General features: G+C 43.5%; 2 protein-coding genes across 3 annotated transcripts in view; one reads left to right on the top strand and one right to left on the bottom strand.

The window, feature by feature from the left end:
• Nucleotides 1-1,224: 1,224 nt before the first annotated feature.
• On the bottom strand, nt 1,225-19,255 carry bphl (biphenyl hydrolase like). Its single transcript, XM_060850037.1, has 7 exons — nt 19,134-19,255; nt 15,183-15,283; nt 12,473-12,639; nt 8,429-8,582; nt 6,759-6,890; nt 3,079-3,202; nt 1,225-1,490 (listed from the first exon to the last, which is right to left on the bottom strand). The coding sequence occupies exons 1-7, from the start codon at nt 19,214-19,216 to the stop codon at nt 1,400-1,402; spliced, it is 852 nt and encodes a 283-aa protein (XP_060706020.1). The 5' UTR covers nt 19,217-19,255; the 3' UTR covers nt 1,225-1,399.
• A 6,908-nt stretch (nt 19,256-26,163) lies between these two features.
• The window catches only part of LOC132832327 (serpin B6-like), a 39,793-nt gene continuing 38,625 nt past the window's right edge, over nt 26,164-27,331 (top strand). The window contains exon 1 of one of the 2 annotated variants that reach the window (XM_060850248.1): nt 26,164-26,245. The gene's annotated coding sequence lies outside the window, so the exon portion shown is untranslated. Of the gene's footprint in view, nt 26,246-26,376; nt 26,400-27,331 lie in introns of those variants that run through there. The other variant, XM_060850249.1, reaches the window with a different exon arrangement.

Below are 27,331 nucleotides of genomic sequence, written 5' to 3'. Positions count from 1 at the left end.
AAATAGAATGCCTCAGGACTCGGCTGCAAATAGTGGAGCAAAGACAACCGGGAAATGCAGGGATTTTGGATGGTTGTGGATCAAGCAGGGGTTACAGAGAGGATGAAAACTAAAATCAAGGTATGGTCAACTAAGAATAGTACCTATAGTAGAATTTAAATCCATATCCCCAACACGGAGGAGTTAATAATTTTCATTCATACTCAGGATGCTTCCCGTGAATAAAAATCACATTTGGCTGTGTACATTTTCCATTGCTTTGCAGAATTTGTCCACAGTAGCATCAATGCATTAACCAGAGAGACATCCCAGGGAAAGTGGAATACGTCAAGAATAATTGGGGAAGGCAAGTGAGAGTTGGTCTTGAAGGATGCCCTGGAAGAGATTACAGCAGGAAGGGAAGGGCTGAGACATTCAAAATTGGAAGGGCTGGGAACTTTTACTACCATGGTCAGAGTTCAAAACACACAGTACAGGCTGCACTGTACAGCAGAGGTCCATACTAGCTTGTGTTTATATTGCCCCTTTTGCAACCACAGTGCATTGCAAAGTGCCATACATGAATGAAATGTTTCTGTCAGTCTGATCACTTTGTGGGAAATACAGCAACCCCCTGTAGTCAGCAGTGAACTAAGTGACATGATACCACCTTGGGTGTCAGTCCCAGTTTGCTCAAACAATAGGAATGACTGCAACAGGACAGTGGGGACAAGCCCCTCCAAAGCAGTGGCCTTTCACATCCACCCTTATAACATTTAAAAGATGTTTGGACAGGTGCATGAATAGGAAGGGCTTAGAGGGATATGGCCCCATTGTAGACAAATGGGACAAGAATAATATGGGGAACCATGGACGAGTTGTTATGAAGGGTCTGTTTCTGTGCTGTATGATTCTGCTGTTCTAATGATGTGCATATATGCATGAAACAGGGCTAACCAAATTGAGGGGAGACGCCCAGGAGAGTTGTGAGGTGCTATGTTTGAGTCCCTAGCTCTGAGACAGCAATGGCTGCTCCCCACCGTTACCATAGATCTTCTACAGCTCCCACCCCTACCTCCGGCCCAATCCCATGCTCCATACTCTCGCATCTGACCAAGGGACTGTGCCTGTATTCAAGCCTGGAAGTGGGGTTACATTTAGGCGGATAATGTTCAGGACACACCAATACTGAAGTTGCACAACTTACACAGAGGAAGTCAATAATTGACCACCTTGAAGACTAAATGGCAGAACTGATTTTTAATGTGTATTTATTTAAAGAGTGGCCTGTACAATTGCACAAATTATATCTGCCTTTAGTTCAGGAGCGCTCCGTGTGTTAGACAGACCCCATTTGCTTTTCTTGGCTGTGTGTCAGTTTCGGAGATGTGATGGTGCATAAACGCACAAACTGTCATTCTCATGATATTAAAAACTCTTCCACAAGACTGTTAAATTCCTTAGCAAACCGCAAATGCAAGTTGTGTTTGCCTTTTGCCATCAGGTGCAGTCTGTAAACCAAGAAGTAAAGAAAACACAAGTAAGAAATACTGAGTGTGAAAGGAGGTCCTGTAAACTGTGGACTATAAAAGGTAATTATATAAAAGTCCCAAATTCCTCATAAATACTCCTTGTAGGTATGTCTCTAACAATGAACAATAATTGGCGTAATTGCCCCATATAATCTCTCCTTTTCTCAATTACACGAGTAAAATAAGTATTAACACTGTGTAAATGTATCTGACAAGTAGTGACTATATTGCACTGTTCGATAAGTAATACTCAAATCTTATACAGCAAGTTACTATTGAATCTGCTACCACAAGCTATATCTCAAGCAATGTATTCCATTCCTTAGTAACTCAATGCAGAGAAAAGGCATTCTAATCTACCCATTTTCTGTTGCTAATTAACATAAATCTGCATCCACTGGTTAAGACCACACAACCATAAGATATCGGAGCAGAATTAGGCCATTTGGCTCATCAAGTCTGTTCCACCATTCGATCGTGGCTGATACATTTCTCAACCTCATTCTCCTGCCTTTTCTGCATAACCTTTAATCCCTTCGCCAAACCAGAACCGATCTATCTCTGTCTTAACCACACTTAATGACTTGGCTTCCACAGCTTACCATGGCAATAAGTTTCACAGATTCACCACCCTCTGGCTGAAAAAAAAATGCCTCTTCATCTCAGTTCTAAGTGTAGGCCTGGGGTCCTGGTCACTCCTACAAGTGGAAACATCTTCTCCATATCCACACCACCCTGGTCTCTCAGCATTCTGTAAGTTTTAATCAGATCTCCCTCATCCTTTTAAACTCCATTGAGTACACCCCTCAAGCAAGCCCTTGTCTCCAGGATCATGCTTGTAAATCTCCTCAAAGGTCAACACAACCTTTCTTAGAGATGGGCTAGAAATTGCTCACAATATTCCACATACTGTCTGACTACAGCCTTATACAGTTTCAGCAGAACATCTCTGCTCTTGTGTTGTAGCCCTTTAGAAATGAATGCTCACATTGCATTTACCTTCCTAACTGCCAACTGAATGTGCATGTTAACTTTAAGAGAAGCCTGAAAAACTCTCTAGTCAATGGGAGTGGTTTCTCTGTATTTCCTCTATCAAAACCTCGCCATGATCTTGCTCTTCATTGTTTGTGGTAACACTGAATGCCAGCAGGGGGTGCTGTTTCAGGCCTGGTTGGGCATTTTCCTCTCAATGTGATACAAACTGGGAAGGACAGTCAAAACCTTTGCCTGGCTTCAAACTGTGAGACTAGCTATCACTTTCTCTCCCGGATTATCGTCTGTAATATAATCCATCGCATTTTCAATTCCTCTGCAAATAGAATGAGTCCCGTTCAGTTTTAATGTGCATTTGTGTGCTCTTGATAGCAAATAAACAGTAATAATAACCTGTAATTTGTTCCGAATGCGAAAAGACAGTAAAGTTAAATATTTCTGAACTACCATCCTATGTTTGTCCCATGCAGAGTGCAAACAGAGCAAGTTTCCTGTTACTGCACCACTCTTGGCGATTTTCTGTGAAGCATTCCCACTTCCTTTTCAATCAACAGTACACCAAACATTCCCTCACCTGGAGCCTTTGATGTGCTTGTGCAGGTAGTCTGGATGAGACCGTGGCACCATTGGGTCTTTCTCTCCATGAATGATGAGTGTAGGGCATTTGATTTGTGGAACAAGATCTTTACAAATGTTGCCTACAATCGAAACACATAGGAACCAAGGGGACATGTGTCGGATGACGAGTCAGAATTTGTTAAAAAAAAAGTACTCATGCTGTACAGGTTCCAGTGCATTCAAAATGAATCAAAATATCACATCTTTTCATATTGTTTTACATTTGCTTTGACAAAGCTGTAATCATAAAATCAGGGAAATACAGAGCAAGGCCATTTAGCAAATGCTGACTCTTTATGGTGAGACGCTGTTCTTCCCACATAGACCACAAGCCTATTATGTAACTGCCCATTCATTGCTCTGTATTTCAAACAATCTCTTCCTTTACAAAAGCTGAAAATGTTACAATGGCTCATCAGGTCCCTCAGGATCTGAATGAGAAGGATGTACAAGGCTGAAACTAATTCAAACAGTAATAGACCAGTTAATGGCACATATGGAAAAGCGTGCTGCGAATTGCAAATCTTCACAGCTTGCCAGGGTAATTGGATCATTCCTATATTTGCCTCACACAATCACAGAATTATTAGAGCACAGATGAAGGCCATTCAGCCCATCGTGACTGCAGAGGGCTCTCTGAATCCATTTGCTTCATTCCCTTCCTCGTCCAGTGGGAGACATCTTAATCAGGAAAGTCATCTCTTAGGAGTCATAAGTAGAGTCAGAGTGATGTACAGCGTGGAAACAGACCCTTCAGTCCAACTCGTTCATGCTGACCAGATATCCTAACCTAATCCAGACCCATTTTACAGCATTTGCCCTAAATCCTTCTAAACTCTTCCTATTCATTTACCCAAGCCAGATGCCTTTTAAATGTTGTAATTGTACCAGCCTTCACCACTTCCTCTGGCAACTCATTCCATACACGCACCACCCTCTGTGTTAAAAAATTGCCCCTTCGGTCCCTTTTAAATTTTTCCCCTCTCACCCTAAACCTATGGCCTCTAGTTCTGGACTCCCCCACCCCACGGAAAATACCTTGTCTATTTATTCTATCCATGCCCCTCATGATTTTATAAACCTCTATAAGGTCACCCCATAGCTTCCATGCTCCAGGGAAAACAGTCTCAGCCTATTCAACCTCTCCCTATAGCTCAAAACCTCCAAGCCTGGCAACACCCTTGTAAATCTTTTCTGAACACTTTCAAGTTTCACAACATCCTTCCCATAAGAGGGAGACCAGAATTACTCCCTTCTAAACAAATTCTTCCCCAGTTTCTTGCCCTTTTACTATCCCGGTGTACATGGGGATTATTGAAAATCCCTTTACCACAAGTTGAGTTCTTACATCTTTTTGTAACAACATCGGATCCTCTACCTCACATTTATTTTTATAGTTAATTTGCAAATTTGACTTACCACAGATACTTAATTATGATAATTATCCATACATTTTAGTAACAATTATTAACACAAGGCCGATCAATTATCCTGCTCAGAAAATGAACAATTTAAAACTGCAGACTCTCATTCCTACAGGTGAAAAATTGTTCTTGGAGATTTCAAAAATCTTAAATGTCAATTTATTTTAATTTTCAAAAATCTACTTCTACTCTTGCCTGTCATTTTTCTCCCTTTCTTTCTGTATCCAACTACTTTAGCTCCAGGCAGGATAAGAAAGTGTAGGCCTCCCAAACCAGTCAACTAGAATGGGGGGTCTCTCAATCCACATTAATTTGTGCACCACTGAGGAACTGGACCTGGAGTAAAAATGTGGCCTCTGAGGGTCAATAACTACCTTTTTATCCATTCCCTGCCTTCCCCCCACAGAGACCTGACTGGAATGACCCATCACTGTCCCAGCGCACATCTCCATGAGGATAGCAACCCCTACTGCTCACACATACACCCCGCCCCCACACCCACCCACATGCACACACTCACACGGTCTCCCCTGCATGCACACACATAAACATTTGTGGGCTGAATTTGTACTTACAGAATTACATTTTATTTTGCTCAAAAACTGCATTAAAACTGCAGAATATAACTTCAAAAATTTCTGGGGTTTACATATGAAGGTACCAAAACTAACATGATCATTCTAATAGATTCAAATCACACAACACCGGGTTATAGTCCAACAGGTCTATTTGGAAGCCATGATTTGGAGATGCCGGTGTTCGACTGGGGTGTACAAGGTTAAAAATCACACAACACCAGGTTATACTCCAACAGGTTTAATTGGAAGCACACTAGCTTTCGGAGCGACGCTCCTTCATCAGGTGATTGTGGAGGGCTCAATCGTACTTTGTTACAATCGAGCCCTCCACTATCACCTGATGAAGGAGCGTCGCTCCAAAAGCTAGTGTGCTTCCAATTAAACCTGTTGGACTATATTTGGAAGCATTAACTTTCAGAGCACTGCTCCTTCATCAGGTGGTTGTGGACGATAAGAAATTAAGACACAGAATTTATAGCAAAAGTTTACAGTGTGATGTAACTGACATTAAAACTTGAAAAAGACCTGGATTGTTTGTTAAGTCTCTCATATTTTAGAATAACCATGTTGGTTTCAATTCTTTCATATGTAAATCCCAGAAGTTTTTAAAAATTACATTCTCAGGTGAACTTTAACAATAGGCGCCAGGTCGATCCAGATAATGCAATGAAGGTGTGAGGTGTGAGACTGTCAGCCCTAATGGTCAGACTGATTCTAATCTAAAAAGGGGATTTACAGAACCTTACATGGATTCATGCAGTTTTTGAGCAAAATAAAAATGTAATTCTGCATGTAAAATTCACCACAACTTATGTGTGTGTGTGCATGCATGTGGTTGTGTGTGTGGCAGTGGGGTATAAGTGTCTGTGAGAGACTGTGTGTATGTGTGTGAGTGTAAGTGTAATAGGGTGAGAAGGTGTGCGTACGCGTGTGAGTGTAGGAGTGCATCTGTGAGCATAGAGAGAGCTTGTGTATAAGAGAGGGTCTGTGCAAGTATACAGGTCTGTAGGAGTGAGTGTGTGTGTAGTGCAGTGGGTTACCTGTACTGTGACAGGAACCCAAGGTCCTGGTTGAAGCCATCCCCATGAGTACCATTCTAGAAAATGGAAGACTTAAGCTAAATTTGTTTAATATGACATTCCATGACACTGCAATCTGTGTCTTATGATTCTGCTCCACACCCACCTGACGAAGAAGCAGCACTTTGAAAGCTAGTGCTTCCAAATAAACCTGTTGGACTGTAACCTGGTATTGTGTGATTTTTAACTTTGTCAATCCCTACTGTGGCATGGATAAGTTCTGAAAGTGCCATCTTTGATAAGCCTTTGGCTCCAAGCGGGGGCGTGTCCTGCTTTAGACTCACCCTTCTGTCAGAAAGGTAGGCAGGCAGCCAGCCAATCAGTTGCTTGGTAGCCAGAAGATTCCTCAGGCGCTCTTCCCTCCCAGAAACTCTCCTGCGTTCAGACTTAAATCTCTACCTTTCCCTCCACAGGCACCGCCTGGCCTGCTGAGCAGTTCCAGGCCTTCCTGCATTTATTTCAGATTTCCAGCATCTGCAGTCTCCATAACTTTTGCAATTGATATATGAGTGTTTCCTGATCTGACAAATTCCTCATTTCCCACACTGATCTCACCGTTTGTTTCTTTCTCAATTTGAATCATGCCATCTACCCAGGCAGCCCAGGTCTTGGCAAAATACTCTTCCCCGTACATCTCCACCATGGGCTTCCTCATGTTGTCACTCCACCTCGAGACATCTCGAACAGCTAGAAACAAACAGGGCAGTTGAGAGTTAATGTGCTGACTGCAGAGGATACAACACAACCACAAAGTAACAGGGAAATCTGAGGCAATTCCCCCAGGTTCCCTGTTAGAAAATCAGAGAAATCCCCAGAGAAAGTTATCGTGGTAACAATACCCCAGAATGACATGGCATAGAAAAGTCTGCATCAGCACATAGAGCCTCAGTACCTTTCTCCTGTCTTTACCCCACACTACTGCATATTATTAAAATGGAAACAATTATCCATTTCCCTCTTGAATGTATGAATTGAACTTATCTCCTCCACACTACCAGACCCCCACCACTGTTCTAAGACTTTGTTTTTCTCACATCACATTAAATCTTGGTCATTTTACAGGCAGGAACAGTTTCTCCCCGTCTATTCTATCCAACCTGATGATTTTGAAATGTTCTATCTGATCCCATCTTGGCCATCTTCTCTCCAAGAATTTTTAAACATAACAAAGTACTGAGAGCACTTATAAAGTGAGGCTGCTGGGACCCAGTGGTTGGTTAAGAGGGAAGACCGCTGCATTCTGTAAATGAATCACGAGGGTGGAATCTGGAGGGATATTCCACCATCCGGCTCCTGCTCCAATTATCAAAAAGCTTCGGCCCTTTAATATCATTATGGCTGGAGGACGTTTCTTGGGATAACTCCTGTGGAGTTTTATGGTCAAACTACTCAGAGAACAAACTTAATACCCAACATTCCCACACAATGAGGAAAAAAAGTCTTCGCAGTTACTAAGTTGAGGCAATGGTATTTTATACAAGTCTTATAACAGTGGCCTGAATACCACACATTTATGTCTCGATTAGAGTGGTGCTGGAAATCACAGCAGGTTAGGCAGCATCTGAGGAGCAGGAAAATCGATGTTTCGAGCAAAAGCCCTTCATCAGGGGGGCTGATGAAGAGCTGCCTGACCTGCTGTGCTTTCCCACTCCAATCTAGACTCTGATCTCCAGCATCTGCAGTCCTCACTTTTGCCTACTGCACATTTATGACTGAGGGCTAAGTGTAACTCTGTGATGAAAAGCAATGCAATGGTACGTACTCAACATTTATAAATTTACCTGGCTTCATACTGGACAGCCGTGAAAGTTTGGGGAACAGAGTGAGTGGTTAGGGAAAGCAAGATTTGGATTTTATCCCTTAGTCCACCCAGTTCCTGGTCTCACCTGCGTTGGGAACATGCTGAACAAAAAGGAAAAAGGTCAAGCACGTCAGATCAGCTGAGGGTCAGTGGACAGCAGTCTCACCTCTGAGTCCCAATTCTCAATTCAGGGCTCGAACACAAAATTAATCCAGGCTGAGACTCCAGTATAGCACAGAGGGAGAGCTGCACTCATTGAAGACCCCTACTTTAGATGAGATGTTAAACCAAGGTCTGGTCTGCCCCCTTCACTTGGATGTTGTAGACTGCCCATGAGTGCTACCCGACCTGCTCAGTATTTCTTGCAACTTTTAGTTTTTGTTTCAGTTTTTCAGAACCCACACCCGTTTGCTGTTGCACTTACCGTTGTAAAGCTTTATGTCTTCTTGAGTTAAAGAAGCATTTGCACCCCATACGACCAATTTGTGAACGAGGCCTGGATATTTTGAGGCAGCAATTAGAGCGGTTATTCCACCGTCGCTCCAACCCAGGAGGGAAAAGTTCTTGAAGTGCAGTGCCTGGAAGAATGACCTGATTTATGATACAGTCTTTATGGTATAGAATGAAGCCAGTCAGCCTGTTGAGCATCACTGGATCTCTGTAATGCAATCCAGTCAGTCTCCTCCCTTTGCTCTCTACTCCAGGCCTCGGTAGGTATATTTCCGTGAGTGCCCCTTCAATTTCCTTTTGAAATCATTGATTGTCTCCAATTTGACTTTTAGACTGTTTTATCCGATTACATTATCTCTTACAGCATGAAAAACTGGGTGGTGATATTGAAGATTCCAACCGACGTCTATTGCAACTGACTTTTATGAGCAAACATTACATTCACAGGCACATCAGTGTCTGGGCTAATAACAAGTTAATGGGATACATCAGAGAAGCATGCTTACAGTAGCATTCAAGTGATTAGAGTTCAGACAGAGTACGGGATGGGGATATCCCAAGCAGGAAAACCGTGCTTGACAAATCTACTGGAATGTTTTGAGGATGTAATTAGTAGAGTTGATAAGGGGGAGCCTGGACTTTCACATGGCTTTCGATAAGGACCCACATAAGAGATTAACATGTAACATTAAACCACATGGGATTTGGGGTAGTGTACTGACATGGATAAAGAACTGCTTGGCAGGCAGGAAACAAAGTTTAGGAATAAAGGAGTGCTTTTCAGAGCAGCAGACATTAATGGGATACTGCAGGGATTATCGTTTGGACCTCAACTATTCATAATATATATTAATGATTTAGATTAGGGAACTTTGTGGGCGGCAAAGCACTGCTCCCTCACAATGGCAGGGACCCGGGTTCTATTCCTGCCTTGGGTGACTTTCTGTGTGGAGTTTGCACATTCTCCCCGTGTCTGCATGGGTTTCCTCTTGGTGCTCCAGTTTCCTCCCACAGTCCAAAGATGTGCAGGTCAGGTGAATTGGCCATGCTAAATTGCCCATAGTGTTAGGTGCATTAGTCAGAGGGAAAATGGGTCTGGGTGGGTTACTCTTTGGAGGGTCAGTGTGGACTGGTATGGGCCAAATGGCCTATTTCCACACTGTAGAGAATCTAATCTAAATATAAAATTTCCAAGTTTACAGATGACCCAAAGCTGGGCGGGAGGGTGATCTCCAAGTATGTTCCAGAGATGCTTCATTGTGATTTGGACAAGTTGAGTGAGTGATCAGATGAAATATATTGCAGATAAATGTGAGGTCATCCACTCTGCTAGCAAAATCAGGAAGGCAGATTATTCTCTGAATGGAAATAGATTGGGCAACGAGACTTGGGCATCCTGACACCCGTCACTGAGAGGGAGCAGGGTGCATAGGTGCAGAAGAGGGACTCTTCCACAAATCCTACACAGAGGCAGACATGGTGCAGACCCATGCAGGTACCATGCCCATGGTTTGGAGTAAGCATGCAGGTGGTGAAAAAGGCAAATGGCCTTCATAGTGACAGAATTCAAGTAGAGGTTCAAAATGGATGTCTTGCTGCAATTATACAGGGTATTGTTGAGACCAGACCTGGAGTACTGTGAGCAGTTTTGGTCTCCTTATCTGAGGAAGGACGTTCTGGCTATGGAGGGAGTGCAACAAAGATTTTCAAGACTGATTCCAGGGATGGCAGGACTGACGTATGAAGAGAGACTGGATTGCCTTGGATTATATTCACTGGAGGTTAGAAGAATCATCTCATAGGAACCTACAAAGTTCTAACAGATCTAGACAGGGTAAACACAGGAAGGCACTCCTAATGACTGGGGATTCCCGAACCAAGGGGTCACAGTCTAATGATGTGGGTTAGATTATTTACTGGCTGCTCACGTAACAGTAGAACGCCTTAGGGTTTTCCTTAATCCTACCTGCCAAAGCTTTTTCATGCCCCTTTCTAATTCTCCTAAATCCATTCTCCTGTTCCTTCCTGGCTACCTTGTAACCCTCTGAAGTCCTGTCTGTTCTTGCCTCCTCTACCTTAAGTAAACTCCCTTCTTCCTCTTGACTAAATGTTCTACATCCCTTATCACAGAAGGTTCTTTCACCCTACCATCTTTTCCTTGCCTCAGTGGAACAAACCTGTCCAGCACTATCAGCAAGTGCTTCCTTAACAACCTCCACATTTCTGTTGTGCATTTCCCTGAGAACATCTGTCGCCAATTTAGGTGCCCCAGTTCCTGCTTAATAGCATTGTAATTCCTCCTCACCCAATTAAATACTTTTCCATACTGGCAGCTCCTATCCTTCTCCATGAGTATAGTAAAGGCCATGGAATTGTAATCACTATCCCCGAAATGCTCTCCAACTGAGAGATCTGACACCTGGCATGGTTTGTTGCCAAGCATTAAATCCAATATGGCCTCCCCTCTAGTCGGCCTACCTACATATTGCATCAGGAACTCTTCCTGAACACACCTGACAAAAACTGCTCCATTGAAACTATTTGAACTAAGTAGATTCCAGTCAATATTAGGGAAGTTAAAGTCACCCATGTCAACAACCTTGTTACTTCTGCACCTTTCCACAATCTGCCTCCCAATCTGCTCCTCCATGTCTCTGTTGCTACTGGGAGGTCTGCAGAAAACTCCCAATAAAGTGACTGCTCCTTTCCTATTTCTGACTTCCACCCACACTATGTCAACAAACCCTCCTTGATGACCTCCCTTTCTGCAGCGTGATACTATCCCTGATTAACAATGCCACTCCTGTACATCTTTTACCTTCGCCACCTCCCCCCCCCCAATTCTTTTGAAACATCTAAACTCTGGAACATCCAACAACCATTCCCGCCCCTGTGATATCCAAGTCTCCGTAATGGCCACAACATCATAGTTCCAATTACTGATCCATGCTCTGAGTTTGTCACCCTTATTCCTAATGCTTCTTGCATTAAAATAAACACACTTCAACCCATCACACTGATTGCAACTTTGCTCTATCACGTGCCTATCCCTCCTCACAGACTCTCTGCACACTGTATTTGCCTGTTCACCATCTGCCTCACCATCTGATCCATAGCTCAGGTTCCCACCCCCTTACCAATCTAGTTTAAACTCTCCCAAAGAGCTCGAGCAAACCTCCCGCTCAGGAGCAACCTGACCTCCTTGTACAGGTCCCACCTTCCCCAGAAGGTATCTCAATGGTCCACACAACTGAATCCATCCCTCCTACACCAGCCCTGAAGCCAGGTGTTCATCTGCACTCGCTCTCTATTCCTAGCCTCACTACCACTTGGCACTCACAGTGATCCTGAGATTACCACTCTGCTCATCCTGCTTTCTAGTTTCCAAACTAACTCCCTAAATTCTCTTTTCAAGTCCCCTTCCCTTTCCCTACCGGTGTGTACCACGCCGCTCTCCCTCCCCCTTGAGAATCCTGTAGACTCGATCCGAGACATCCCTGACTCTGGCACCTGGGAGGCAACCCACCGTCAGACTCACTGTCCGCCCATATCCTGTTGTAAGTCGAAAGACTTTGTTGCTAAGAATACAAAACCATTCTAATACATTCTTAAAATGAACCTCAATTTTATAATTTGGAGATGCTGGTGTTAGACTGGGGTGTACAATGTTAAGAAAAATCACATAACACCAGCTGGCGCTTCCCAACAAACCCGTTGGACTATAACCTGATGTGTTATTTTTAACTCAATTTTATAAGCAATTATTTTTCATATCTGTTTTTTTTCTGATTTGTCTTACTTGTTATTTTAATTTTATGTCGACTCTTTAGATTAAACATGGCTGATTAGACACAAGGCAAAAGCTGTGGAGAAAACTGTTTGGTCTCACTGCACGAACGTTAACAGGGTTACTGATTCCACCGAAAATTCAAAGCTAGCTCTTTTCAGGTGAGGCTAACTATGTGGTCGCAGAAACTGCAGCAGTGGAAGTTTTGGGATATATTTTCTCCGTGCTCACCTGCATTAAATCCACAGCATCCCTTGCATCCGTGTGAAAAAAATCCAAAGGGAACTCTCGTTGTGGAGGGATGGAGCGTCCATAGCCCCGCGGGTCCCAGGCAACTACTGTGAAACGTTCCTTGTTCAGAGACTCAAGCTGAGGCCCGAAGTCAGTCTGACTGCTTCCTGTGAGAGAGAGAGTGGGGGAGAATGGGTTGGACCGAAGGGTCTGTTTCCATTCTGCACATCTCTATGACTCTATAAGTCTGCCCGTTCCTTACTAATTCCACGGAGAGTGGGTGGGATTTTTCGACGGATGTTTGGGAGATGGGAACCTAGTCAGAAAACAACAAATGCTGGAGATCGCAGTGGGTCAGGCAGCATCCATGGGGAGAGCACAAGAGTCATTCAGACTCGAAACATTAGCTCACTCTCTCTCCATGGATGCTGCCTGATCCGCTGGGATCACCAGCATTTATTGTTTTCAGATTTCAGCATCTGCAGTAATTTGCTCCGCTGTTGTGGATACCTACTCTGCTGTCCAGCCAGCAGCCAGTAGGTACCCCGTTGTACAAACATTGACACTAAGTATGTAAGGAAGGAGGCTATTCTGCCTATTGCACTTGTACTAGCTCTTTGACAGAGCTATCAAATCATACGAACAGGGCTGGAGTAGGCCATTCAGCCCCATAAGGCCATGCCACCATTCAGCCAGATGAAGGCTGATCTGATTATAGTTTCCAATCCAAGTTTCCACCTACCTCTTGATAATCTTTCACCCCCTTGCTTGACAAATATCTATTTACCTTTGCCTTAAACACATCCAAGACTGCCAGTGGAAGTGGCTGAGGCGGGTACGTTAACAACATTCAAAAGACATTTGGACAAATACAGAGATAGGAAGGGTTCGGAAGGGTATGGGCTGAGTGCAGGGAATGGGTTGAGTGTGGACAGACGTTTTGGTTGGCATGGACCTGTCTCCATGCTAGAGGTCTCGATGACTCTGCCTCCATCACCTACCTCTACAGGAACAGGATTCCAAAGTCGCATGACCCTAAAAGAAAACATTTTGCCTCCTCGCTCTTTTTAATAGGTGACCCCCCCTCCCCCCCACTATCCAAGTTCTAAATTCTCCCATAAAGCAGACATCTTCTTAACAGCTAGTCTGTCAGGATCTTGCATATTTCAAACAAGTCACCTCTTCCTCTTCTAAGCTCCAGCTAATCCAAGCCTGAGTTGCCCAACCCTTTTCTCATAGGACAATATGTCCACTCCAGGCATTAGTCTGGTAAACATTCCCTGAGCTGCTTTCAACACATTTACTTTGTTCCTCAAATAATACTGCGCACTGGGTTCTCCAGAAGTGTCTCACCAGTGCCCTTTACAAATGAAGCACCACTTCTGCATTCAATTCCCCTCATGATAAATTCTAATTTCTATTGGCTTTCCCAAGTCTACACAGCACCCCCCCCCCCTCTTTCACTGCAGCCTTTCTGCTTATTATCCAAATCTCTTTTGAATATTCCCATTGAATCTGCTTCTATCTGCTTTCAGGGCCTTCCTGATCACATCAGTCCCCAGATCACCTCTGTCTCCTTTACCCAATCCCTTTAAATCTGCGTCCCTTGCTTATCTACCCTTCTGCTGCTGGAAACAGTATATTTTTCTAATTTACTCTACCAAAACCCATCGAGATTTTGAATGCTTCTGTTAAACCTCCTCCTAATCTTCTCTGCTTTAAGATGAACAAACCCAGATTCTCCAGGCTTTCCACAAAACTAAAGCCCCTTATCCCTTGCACCATTCTCATAAACATCTCACTATCCTCTCCAAGCCCTTCACAGCCTTCTTAAAGTGTACTGCCAGAAAGGAACACCATCTTCCAGGTGAGGTCAAAACACCATCTTATCTTCCTTCATATAAACTGAAAGAACTGTGGATGCTGGAAATCAGAAGCAAAAACAGAAATTGCTGGAAAAGCTCGGCAGGTCTGGCAAGCATCTGTGGAGAGAAAGCAGAAATAACATTTCAAGTCCAGTGACCCTTCCGCAGAAATTCAGTTAACTTAATGAAACGTTAACTCTGATTTCTCTCCACAGATGCTGCCAGACCTGCCATGCTTTTCCAATCCCAACTTCTGTACTCAATACACTGACCAATAAAGGCAAGCATACCAAATGCCTTCATGAAAGGGCTAATGTGTCAACTAGGCCCCGTGTTTACTGATATCATACACATTACACATACATAACTAACTACATTGGCTCAATTACACACGGAGAGTGACCACCAAGTTGGGAATCTTTCTGCTGGAATGTCACAGTACTGTAATGTCATGTAACTGCCTTAGAGGGATATACCTGAGATCTGGAATCTGTGTCATAATACAACAGACAGCCAACTCTTAACTGAAAAGTTAAAATGCAAAGTTGAATTATTAATAGGTGCTCTGAATTTCTGAAAACTCCAAACTATAACCCATTCTAACAAGTACTAAAATTGCAAAAGCTATTCTAAAATAAGACACATGTTAATAATGCTACATAAATGCAAGTGAATGTTGTTGTTGAAGCATCATTATAGACTTTCTAATAGTGTGCCATAAGTAGAAGAATCATTAGATTTGAAATGGCTTCAACTAACCTGACCGATTTAAACATAACTTCTATTAAATTTTAATCCTGCAGTGTGTAAAATCAAATCAATAGGTGACCACTATGTAAACATACCCAGTGCTCCAGGGAGCAGCAGGAGAGCATGATTCCCCTTCCCTGTTTGTTGATAGTGGAGGTGGACCCCATTAATTTCCTTCTTTGCAGAGATGATTGTGCTGGAATAAAAATAAATTTAAAATCAGTATGTTCCATTTTGCACATATATAGAAACATCTCATGCATTTTTTAAAATTCATTCATGGGTCTCCTCTGAACTGACTCCAAGGCAACTACATACCTGCTTCAGTAAGAGAATCAAAAGTGTTCATAATACTCCAGGTGTGGTCTCACTAATGCCTTTTAGAGTTGCAAAACTTCCCTGGCCTTGGTCAGGAGTAAATATCGGATAATAGAGTAGGGGAATGGATTTAGTGGGTTACTCTTCGGAGGGTCGGTGTGGACTTGTTGGGCCAAAGGGCCTGTTTCCATACTGTAGGGATTCTTAATAAAAAAGAAATTAAACAATTCTCAATGGACAGGTTGAGATGTAAAAGGCCAAGAGGAGTACAGGTGGAGGCTGACTGTTGGAGGTGGGAGAAGGGGTATGTGGGACAGGGAGAGGAATCTTGTTCAAAAAAATGGGCACAGAAGTGAAGGTGACAGAAGAAGAGCTGAACCATAAATTCATTGAGGTGAGAGTGCAAAGGGATCAAACTAAGGCCTTTGTGGAGTACAGAACATTTAGCATCACAGTGGAAGGTGAGAAGGGATAGCAAATACAGGTGGGATTGTGAGAAGGTACAGTGACAGAGGGAAGGTGAGGGGAGGAAGTTTCCAGAGGGCCTTGGGTATCTCTGAGTTGTTGCTACTTGCAGTCTTTAGTGCATGAAAGGGAGAGAAAAGGTTTCTTGTTAGAATGTCGAATGAGCTGGAGGACGAAGTGGAACTGTGGGGGGCTAGCCAGTTCTGAGCCTGTGTGAAGTACTGCTGATGGAGAGAGAGATTGAGCGTGTGCATACAAGAACATAGGAACCAGGAGCAGGAGGCGGCCATCTGGCCCTTCGAGCCTGCCCCACCTTTCAATAAGATCATGGCTGGTGTTTTCGTGGCTTCAGTTCCACTCTCTCTCCCACCCTCTCACCATCACCCGTAATTGCTTTACTGTTCAAAATATTATCGAATTTTTAGCTTTAAAATTCAATGAGGAATTCTTAATTCAGCCCTAAATCTGTTCCACCCAATTTTGAGGCTATGCCATTGTATCCTAGTTTCACCTGCCAGTGGGAACATCCTCTCTACTTCTATTCTCTCTATTCCCTTTATAATTTTATATACTTCTATAAGATCGCCCCTCATTCTTGTAAATTCTAATGAATATAATCCCAGTCTATTCAATCTTTCCTCATAATCCAAATCCTCAACTCCAGAATCAAGCTAGTGAACCTCCTCTGCACCCCCTCTAGTGCCAGTACATCCTTTCTCAAGTAAGGAGACCAGAACTGCCCACAGTACTCCAGGTGTGGCCTCACCAGCACCTTGTATAGCTGCATCATAATATCTCTGCTTTTAAACTCAATCCCTTTCGCAATGAAAGACAATTTTCCACTTGCCTTCTTAAGTACCTGTTGTACCTGCAGACCAACTTTCTGTGATTCATGCACAAGGGCACCCAGGTCACTCTGCACAGCAGCATGCTGCAACTTTGTACCATTCAAGTAATAGCCCTTTCTACTGTCACTCCTACCAAACTGGTGGCACTGAGTGTGGATCCCAGGATGTGGTGAGAACAGCTGTCGGAGGAACGTTGTACATCACGGAGCTACCTGTGACCCTGGGCGGATTCAAAACTCAAAGGACAAAACTCTCAGCTGGAATGTGTGTGGAGTGAGTCTGAGCCAGAGGCAGTCACTGAGGAAGGGAATGGACCCGAAAGGTGAACCCTGTTTTCTCTCTCCACAGATGCCGCCAGACCTGCCGAGTTTCTCCAACAATTTCTGTTTCTGTTTCAGATTTCCAGTGTCGACAGTTCTTTGTTTTATTTGAAGGAGTCTTGTGGGCTGCAGCGTCATGGAAGTAGGGTTAAGGAAGTGGGGGCTCCTCACCACCAGGAGGTGAGTTCGGAGGGGAACTGAGGGGGATTTAGAAAGAAACAAGGATGGGGGAGTGGTGAGCAATCTTGAGTGGAAAAGATGAAAAGTAATGAATCTAGCCTGTTCTTTTTGTCTGCCAATTTTCCTTCTCCAACATTAAGATGTTGGTATTGTACTGTGTTGGCTTAGGAAGATGAGCAACAAATCTGAACATAAGGAAGAGAGACTGGACAAGTTATGAGGCAGTTAGAAACTTACCAATGATCCTAGAAGCATAAGCCAGGGCCCCAGAATGCCGCATCAATTCAGATTACTCACTTCCTGTAAATTAGTGACTCTCCTAATTGTCATTACACCATTTACTAAATGGTGACTCACTGTGAGCACCCCTGTAAGATAGCTGCTGGGTTCAACAGAAAATTCCAGTTTCAGTTGATTCACACTTCAAAACACTCAAATCACCTTTAACCCCAAGAAATGTTGAAGACTACAAATACTATTTCTGGCAAACACGCACATAATCTCTAACTTCATTTCTCTTGTTGTTTTAATATGTAAAGTCACCAATAGTCCCGGAGGACCATTGAACTGCTCTCTCATTAGACAGTGGAGCAGGAGGCTGGAAGAACACAGCAAGCCAGGCAGCATCAGGAGATGGAGAAGGATTACATCCAAAACATTGAATTTTCTCCCTCCTGATACTGCCTGGCTTGCTGTGGTCTTCCAGCCTCCTGCTTGTCTACCTTGGATTCCAGCATCTGCAGGTGTTTTTTTGTTTCTGGTTAGACAGAGACAGCTGGTGGTGGTTTAACCTGAGGGTGACCCTGCCTCCAGTGAGGGGTGCTGTTCAGAAGGTGGGACCTTCCCGGTTACCTCAGGGGGTGAGGAAATTGAACTCCCACACCTCACTTATCACTCCTGTATATATAGGTACACACACTTCCCACTTATCATCTCTCTGTGGACATCCTCCTCACTCATCATCCATATGCTCTCCTCACTTATGTATGTGCATATATCTCTCACACATATTTCCCTTTATAGTGCTCCTCACTTATCATCCATATAATTGCTCCAGTAGAACAGGTTCATTCACTTCCCGTCAGCTCCTCATCTTCATCCCCGAGGAATCTGCACTTTAACATTCCTGACTTCTTGTGAATCCCAGATATGAATCTCTCCCACCATTGGTGTCTGTGCTTACACATCCCCCCCTCCCCCCTCTACAAATCTCCCCCAGCACCACTCCAACTCAGGTCAAACTTCGATTTTTTTGGTTGCCTCTGACCTGAGTTTGTTTCGCGAGGCTGCCCTCTCTGTTGCAATTGCTCTTGGGCGGCGTTTTTCGAGGCGCCACACAAATAAAGGCAGTTGTTGTTGCAGTGAGCTCTCTTTCCGGCTTCAAGCAACCTGCCCTTGTCAAATAAACTATCCCCAACCCCAAGGGCTGGCGCTGCTGGGCAGCTGCGAACTTATTCATCGTTAAAGCATTGACCTGATCTGGCAGAAATTCAGCCCCTGGTTCACTTCCCGGTCACGGAAAACTCTGCAGGCACTGCACTTTCGGAAAGTCAGGCAAGATTGATCATAATGCTCTCGATCGATGTGCTATGTTAAATTGAAAGAGCAATGGATGGTTTTTAAAGGTTAAAAACAATGATTGCAGATACTGGATGCTGCCTGAACTGCTGTGCCCTTCCAGCACCACTCATCCAGAAAATGGTCTTTTAAGGTTAACACACACACATGCAGAGGGTTTCCACAGGACGTGGTCAGCTTATATTGCGAAAGCAGAAACAAGCCACCAAGCGTTAGATTAGCCCCTACAGCCCCCTCACTAAGTATTATGTGTAGCTCGAGAAAGCTGGGCTCGGGGAGAGAAATGACTCAGTTCCTGAAACAGCAGAAATGGTCGGGATTTCGCTTTGATGTTTACCTGCACATGAGGGAACCCCAGCCTTTGCAGAGTGTGGCTGGGACCAGCACTTTGTACAAAGGTCGCCGACCTAACTGCAGCATGTTCCACAGGGACAGCCCACCTTCCCAGGGTTTCTGGTTAAAATCTGGCCGGAAATTACAGCGACAGCCTGTGGAGAACAAGTTATAGAGGGGAAGGTACTTCAACAGAGAATCGAATCATTTCAGAACAGATGATATAAAACAGAGGGTGCTGACCGTCTGTAACAAAAGCAGACATTCTTGGAGGAACCCAGAAATCAAAATTAATGTGTCAGGTCCAGAAATAGGAACTCTGGATTCTAAACTTCCCCAATCCACTGAGTTTTGTTTTCCAGCAGTTTCTGTCATTGTATCTGACTTCCATATTCTACAAAATCAAGAGGGGCATGGAGAGGGTTAATAGACAAGGTATTTTCCCTGGGGTGGGCGAGTCCAGAACTAGAGGGCATAGGTTTAGGGTGAGAGGGGAAAGATATAAAAGGGACCTAAGGGGCAAATTTTTCATGCAGAGGGTGGTACGTGTATGGAATGAGCTGCCAGAGGAAGTGGTGGGAGGCTGGTACAAAGTAAAAACAATGACTGCAGATGCTGGAAACCAGATTTTTGGATTAGAGTGGTGCTGGAAGAGCACAGCAGTTCAGGCAGTATCCGAGGAGCAGGAAAATCGACATTTTGGGCAAAAGCCCTTCATCAGGAATACAGGCAGAGACCCTGAAGCATGGAGAGATAAATGAGAGGAGGGTGGGGGTGGGGAGAAAGTAGCATAGAGTGCAATAGGTGAGTGGGAGAGGGGATGAAGGTGATAGGTCAGGGAGGAGGGCCAAGCGGAGTCTGTTTCAGGACCTGGTTGAAGAGTGTCAGGGCAGAGGAAATGACCTGGGAGTTGCAGTGGGAGAGGGACTCCCTGAGATTCTTGTAGAGAGAGGAGGAAAACTTCTTCAAGGCAGGCATCCACTCACGAAGGTTTCCTCCTCTCTCTACAAGAATCTCAGGGAGTCCCTCTCCCACTGCAACTCCCAGGTCATTTCCTCTGCTTTTCCACATATCGACTCGATCCTCCCTCCCTGACCTATCATATTCATCCCCTCCCCCACTCACCTATTGTACTCTATGCTACTTTCTCCCCACCCCCACCTGGTGGTCTGGTCGTCGTTTACTGAATCCACTGCACCCGATGTGGCCTCCTCTATATTGGGGAGACAGGCCGCCTACTTGCGGAACATTTCAGAGAACACCTCTGGGACACCCACATTAATCAACCCAATCACCCTGTGGCTGAACACTTTAACTCCCCCTCCCACTCCACCAAGGACATGCAAGTCATTGGCCTCCTCCATCGCCAGACCATGGCAACACGTCGCCTGGAGGAAGAGCGCCTCATCTTCCGCCTAGGAACCCTCCAACCACAAGGGATGAATGCAGATTTCTCATTTCCCCTCCCTCCACCTTATCTCAGTCCCAACCCTCGGACTCAGCACCGCCTTCTTGACCTGCAATCTTCTTCTCGACCTCTCCATCCCCACCCCCTCTCCGGCCTATCACCCTCACCTTAACCTCCTTCCACCTATCGCATTCCCAACACCCCTCTCCCTAGTCCCTCCTCCCTACCTTTTATCTTAGCCTGCTTGGCACACCCTGCTCATTCCTGAAGAAGGACTTATGGCCGAAACTTCGATTCTCCTGCTGCTTGGATGCTGCCTGACCTGCTGCGCTTTTCCAGTAACACATTTTTCAGCTCTGATCTCCAGCATCTGCAGTCCTCACTTTCTCCTAGTTATAGCAACAGGAGTTGAGTACAGGAGCAGAGATGTTGCTGCAATTCCAAAAGGACCCTAGTGAGATTATACCCGGAATATTGTGTGCAGTCCTGATCTCCTTATCTGAGGAAGAACATGCTTGCCAACAAAAACTGATTCCTGGGATGGCAGGACTGATGTATGAGTGGAGATTGAATTGATTAGGATTATGTTTGCTCGTGTTCAATAGAATGAAAAGTCCAGTTCTGAGGACAGGTCACTGGACCCGAAACGTTCACTCTGATTTCTCGGCACAGATGCTGCCAGACCTGCTGAGCTTTTCCAACAATTTCTGTACCCTTGTTTCAGAAAAATGAGGTAGGATCTCACAGAAACGTATACAATTCTAACAGGTCCTTACAGGGTAGCTGCAGAAAGGATGTTCCCAGTGATTGAGAAATCCAGAACACAGGGTCACGGTCTAAAGGATATGGGGTAAACCATTTAGGATTGAGATGAGGGGAAGTTCCTTCACCCAGAAAGTGATGAGGTTGTGGAATTCACTATCACAGAAAGCAGTAGAGGCCAAAACATTATTTGGTTTTAAAAAGGAAGTGGATGTAGCACTTGAGACTAAAGAGGAATCAAAGGATGTGGGGGAGAAAGCAGGAACAGTTTGATGAGTCAGATGATCAGCCAGGATCATAATGAATGGTGGTGTAAGATCAAGGACCAAATGGCTAATTGCTGTTCCTATTTTCTGTGTTTCCATAAGACATAGGTGCAGAAATTAGGCCATTCTGCCCATCAGGTCTGCTCTGCCATTCAATCATGGCGGATAGGTTTTTCAAACCCAATTTCCTGTTTTTTTCCCCAATAACCTTTGACCCCTTGTCAATCAAGAATTTATCGATCTGTTTTTAAATATACTCAATGACCTTTGTTTCTTTGTGACATTCCAGTAATTATACTGATCTAGTCATGTTGTATATCTACCAAGGTGTTATCTGAATGTATAGAGACAATATAATGTGGGATTGTGTTCAAATAATGACTGAAATCAGTAACTGGTAAAAATAGTCTCTTTATTCAGTAACCGCAGTCGCACAAATTCAAGGCAGCAATAGAATCCTGAAATACAGTTCTTGCAGTAGCCTCTTTATACACAGTTCTTACATATATTACACTTCCATAACTATGGTATAACAATGTTTTATCTATAGTACACATGAGATGGCCTAAACATTTGCTAAGTGTTAGCTGTTACTTTAGATGGGATTAAGAACTCTGTCTGGACTGCTTGAGTAATTAAGAGTTATTAGTCCTTGAGTTTTAAGTTAGTAGAACATAGAACATAGAACATAGAAAGATACAGCGCAGTACAGGCCCTTCGGCCCTCGATGTTGCGCCGACCGAATCCTACCTAACCTACACTAGCCCAATAACTTCCAAATGCCTATCCAATGCCCGCTTAAATGACCATAAAGAAGGAGAGTTCACCACTGCTACTGGCAGGGCATTCCATGAACTCACAACCCGCTGTGTAAAGAATCTACCCCTAACATCTGTCCTATACCTACCACCCCAACACCCCAGTAAATGTTAGTAAAAATACTAGGCCTATATACTCTAAATAAGTTAGAAATTATACCTGTACTTAATAAAGGAATAAACGATATTAAACTGATTACCACAGCTGTGGTATTTTATGGTTTCGTTCACTAATGCAATTTCACATGAGCGCTATTTTGTCAGTTAAGGTGATTGTGGCCCTGTTAAAAGGTATTCAACAAGTACGTACTAATTGGGGAAAACGTTTGGTGTTCTGCAATCTATTCAGGTCCGAGAGAAGATTGGTAAGGACTGATTAATGTTATAATCTGTCTGTAGTTTCGGGTTGGTCATGGAGACACGATGGTGGGGATGGTGTTCTTCTGAATATAGGTCAGTAGTCTTGGATACTTATTCAGAGGTAGCTTTTGATATAAGTAGGTCTGATAAGGATTGAAGGTATGAATGAGCAGTAATAGGTTTGGAAATATTGCTTTAATTTTAGTTTATCTGATAATAGTAAAATGTACTCAAAACTGCAGTTTTATGAATGAATGAATGAAACCATATTATAGTGGGGAGTTATGAATGAATGAAACGGAACACAGTGTTTGCTTGTGAATGTGTCAGTACAGGAGTTATGAATAAGTAAATGTTAAGTGCTTGTGAGTGGGTGAGTGAAGAGGCCTATAATACAATATCTCACAATATGCATCTTTTTATTAATTTTATTAATTTATCAGAAAATGGGGATGATGTGTTAATGCAAAGATCCTAGACCATACAGATCTGCACCTTTCAGATGTCTCGATATGTGGCACTCCATTATAAGGTATCAACCTCTATTCAGTCACTCTCTCTGTGTAATAGAGTCAGTTACCTAAAGATATGTGTAACATACAGTTACCTCAGTTAGCAATGAACCTAGACATTGTATGTGTGATAACGTGGCCTCATAAATAGTGTTGAAATAAACTTTAACACCTCTAACTCAGGAAGAACCTGACTTTTCTGTGTTAAATGTTTTTACATTTACATACAAAATCATAAATATCACCAACCATCATTTGCAGAATTACAGCAACCAATTGCTCTGTTTTGGTGTTTGGTAGCGGGGAGGAGTTTCAGTATGCAAACAATGTGAGCTGAATTTACTGGATGTTGTTATAAATTATGAGCAGTATAGGTTGTGCTACTATAAGGGCCAGTTTCTGTCTCCAACTATCTCGCCCAGTTCAACAGCCAATTATGGTAACCAGTCACAAGAAAAAATATTGCAGATGCTGAACTGAAAATGCTGATAAGGATGTGGAGATTTTTTCATGTCATTTGAGAAAACAGCAAAACAACTTAAGTGGCCAAATGAAAACTGAACACTGCCCATTGTAGAGCAGGAAGACAGGAGAGGCATGAAATTGATGCTTCCTTGTCAGGACTATGAAACTGTATAACAGGCTTTTCTAGGTAGTTATGAGTTGGTTCCTGAAGCATACAGGCAAAAATTCCAAAGCCTAAGGAAACAGCTTAGGCAAATCTAAAATAAATTTGAAAGGGTAAAACAAGGTAATTTTTCAGGTGAATACAGGCAAAAGGAGTAAGTACATCTCAGACACACACACACACACACACACACACACACACACACTCTTTCATACTCACACAGCCACGCAGACCCTCCCTCACACACAAGCTCTCTGTAAAATGCACACACACACACCCCCCACATGCACACCAACACACGCACCCTCTCACACATACCCCATTACACTCTTACAAACACATATATATGTATATATATATAATATATACACACACACACACACTCTCTATCACATGCACACTCAATTTGTTGCTCCTACATGCATGCACATATAGGGGTGAATTTGTTTTTGTAGAATTACATTTTATTTTGCTCAAAACTGCATGAATCCATGTAAAACTCTGTAAAACTATACAAGCGGTTTGTCAGTCTGACATAGCATTGGGACACAGACAGACTTCACACTTATTGTTTAAAAAGCTGAGCCAACTTGAGAATGTAATTTAAAAGTAGTTCTGGGGTTTACATATCAAACAACAGAAACCAGCATATCCCATCATAATATCCCATTATAAGTTTTAATCCAAGATTGTTTACTGTATCACACTCCACAACACTGGACTCCTTTGGCTCTCAATGCTGTGAGCATAATCTTAACCTCCACAACCACCTGACAAAGGAGCAGCGCTCTGAAGGCTAGTGCTTCCAAATAAACCTGGTGAACTATAATCTGGTGTTGTGTGATTTTTAATTTTGTCCACCCCAGTCTAACACCAGCACCTCCAAGTCTCAAGAGATCATTCACTTAGAAGAGGTTAAAAACTGACTACCTTTTTTAATTTGAACTCACATCGAAGACAAAAGAGTTGCATGTCTATATTCTTTTCTCACCCCTGGGTTACTGTGAAACTATTTTCTTTTGTCTGTTTTAATCATGACATGGAGGTGCTGGTATTGGACTGGGGTGGACAAGGTCAGAAGTCACACTTCCTGATGAAGGGCTTATGCCCGAAACGTCGAATTTCCTATTCCTTGGATGCTGCCTAACCTGCTGTGCTTTAACCAGCAACACATTTTCAACTGTGATCTCCAGCATCTGCAGACCTCATTTTTTACCAGAAGTCACACAACACCAGGTTATAATCCAACAGGTTTATTTGAAATCACAAACTTTAGGAGCGCCGCTCCTTCTTCAGTGAAGTGTCACAATTACTTATGAGTTAACACTAATTACAAAGCTACAATATTACAGACACATATTGTCTGTGTTCTGTGGTTACTGTGTGTTACACACACCTTTCAACTGACTGAATGAAGGTGGATAATAGAGTGCCACATATCGAAACGTTCTGCAATGGTGTGAAAGGTGCAGACCTGTATCTCTTCAGTAACACATATTGTCCCTTCACCTGATTCTGGATCAGTGGTAGCAGCACTCTGAAAGCATGTGATTTCAAATAAGCCTGTAGGACTATAACCTGGTGTTGTGTGGGCTTCTGACTTTGTCTTAGTTATGATTGAGTATGTGCAAATTTGGAATTTTGAACAGTGCAGTTGAAGTTTTGTCTTCACTGTTAAAGTTAAGCTGCCTTATTGAGAGCCACTGCAAGCTATGTGCCATAGGGTGACCCACACTGCTACTCCTCCTCCTAACCTGGGGGGCGGGCGGGTGTAACTGTGTGAATGAACTACTACTGGATTTTTGGTCAAGAAACTCAATCTGCTTGTCTGAAACCCAGTCAGAAAGTGTGCTGCTGGAAAAGCACAGCCGGTCAGGCAGCATCGGAGATGCGGGAGAGTCAATGTTTCGAGGGAGAATGATGAAGGGCTTATGCTCGACACGTCGACTCTCCTGCACCTTGGATGCTGCCCTGACCTGCTGTGCTTTTCCAGCATCACATTTTTTTTGACTCTGATCTCTAGCATCTGCAGTCTTCACTTTCTTCCCCTTGTTTGAAACCTCGGAAGAGAAGGCCATTCAACCCGTCAAAGCTGTTCCATCATCACCCGCCTTTGAACCGTGCCTTGAATCCATATCCCTCAGTATCATAGTCTAACGGAAATATTACCATAAAGAAAGTAACATTAGGGCCACTGCTGAAATATTTATATTGCTTGGGCAGTAGTCCCTTGGGGGTGGGGAAAGGGCTTTGAGTTCCGAGTTGCACTTTCGATTTGATTACACACTATTTAGTCATTTGATTTCGGAGATGCATCAGACAAAACGCGACCTTTGAGATAAATCAGCACCGCCAGATTACGGTATGTGTATTCATCCTCTGCTTAATGTCACCTGTAACGTCAGTGCAGTAAAGCTATGAGGTTATCTCATTTACATTTAGAGACATTTTCCGTTTAGTTCACATTGTTTGCCTCGAGTTAATTCACCGGAACCATGTTTTACAGGATACAAAAGGTAGGAGGGGAAGCAGAATTTACATGGTTTTTCAGAACCTGTGGTTGTTAATTTGTCTTGGGTGTGGTCTAAAGGGCTGCCGAGCTATCTCATCCTGCACTTCACTGTGGATTCCAAAGTGCAGATCGCAGGAGTCTTTTATAAACTGTTCCCTTCTCCTGTGACTGTCAAAGTCCTGTGCTAATTGCGCACCCTTCAATGCCGAGCGTTTATAACTTGGCCCTGAGCCAAGCCTCAATACTAGCAGTTGAAGTGTTTTCACTGAAACTGTTAAAGGTAAGCTGCCTTTTTTCAGTCACTGCCAACCAGTGCTCTAGGTTGACCCTCAGTGCTATTCCTCTTCCAAAGCAGATAGAAAAGATTCCACCTCCAAGTTCCCTTCCAAGCCCCACACCATCCTGATGTGGGACTAAACTGTTGGGAAGTCAAAATCCTCTTCCCTCCTCCCTATCAGCACAGATAAGGGAAGAAAAACAGTAAAAATTGCACATAACACATCTCTATGCTACTTTCTCCCCACCCCCACCCTCCTCTCATTATCTCTCCACCCTTCAGGCATTCTGCCTGTATTCCTGATGAAAGGCTTTTGCCCGAAACGTGATTTTCCTGCTCCCCAGATTCTGCCTGAACTGCTGTGCTTTTCCAGCACGATTCTAATCTAGACTCTGGTTTTCAGCATCTGCAGTCATTGTTTTTACCCAAAACACATACTGGGTTGACCCATCTTGTATACTTCAAAAAAATGAAGCTTCAATGATTTTTTTTGTACTTTTCTCTCCTCCTCATGGCAGCTCAACTCTCGGTAAATGTTGCCTTAGCCAGTGATGTCCGTATCCCATAAAAGAATGAGAATTAGCTTCCACCGCCTGCTATGTCCTCACACATTCCTTGCCTCTCTCCTCCCCTCACTCGATCCTATTTTCTTGCAAGAT

The sequence above is a fragment of the Hemiscyllium ocellatum genome, chromosome 34 (genome assembly GCF_020745735.1).
Source record: "Hemiscyllium ocellatum isolate sHemOce1 chromosome 34, sHemOce1.pat.X.cur, whole genome shotgun sequence".
In the NCBI taxonomy this organism is placed as follows: domain Eukaryota; kingdom Metazoa; phylum Chordata; class Chondrichthyes; order Orectolobiformes; family Hemiscylliidae; genus Hemiscyllium; species Hemiscyllium ocellatum.
The sequence above is the reverse complement of the archived record's forward strand: the minus strand, read 5'-3'. Positions and strand labels throughout refer to the sequence as shown.

Excerpts from the sequence above, each read along its gene's own strand:
- bphl (XM_060850037.1), bottom strand. The coding sequence starts at position 19,216 with ATGCTGCAGTTAGGTCGGCGACCTTTGTACAAAGTGCTGGTCCCAGCC. Across the intron at positions 12,640-15,182 it reads GCTGCTCCCTGGAGCACTGG|GAAGCAGTCAGACTGACTTC; the intron begins GTATGTTTACAT and ends TCTCTCTCACAG. Across the intron at positions 8,583-12,472 it reads ATGCTGTGGATTTAATGCAG|GCACTGCACTTCAAGAACTT; the intron begins GTGAGCACGGAG and ends TCATTCTTCCAG.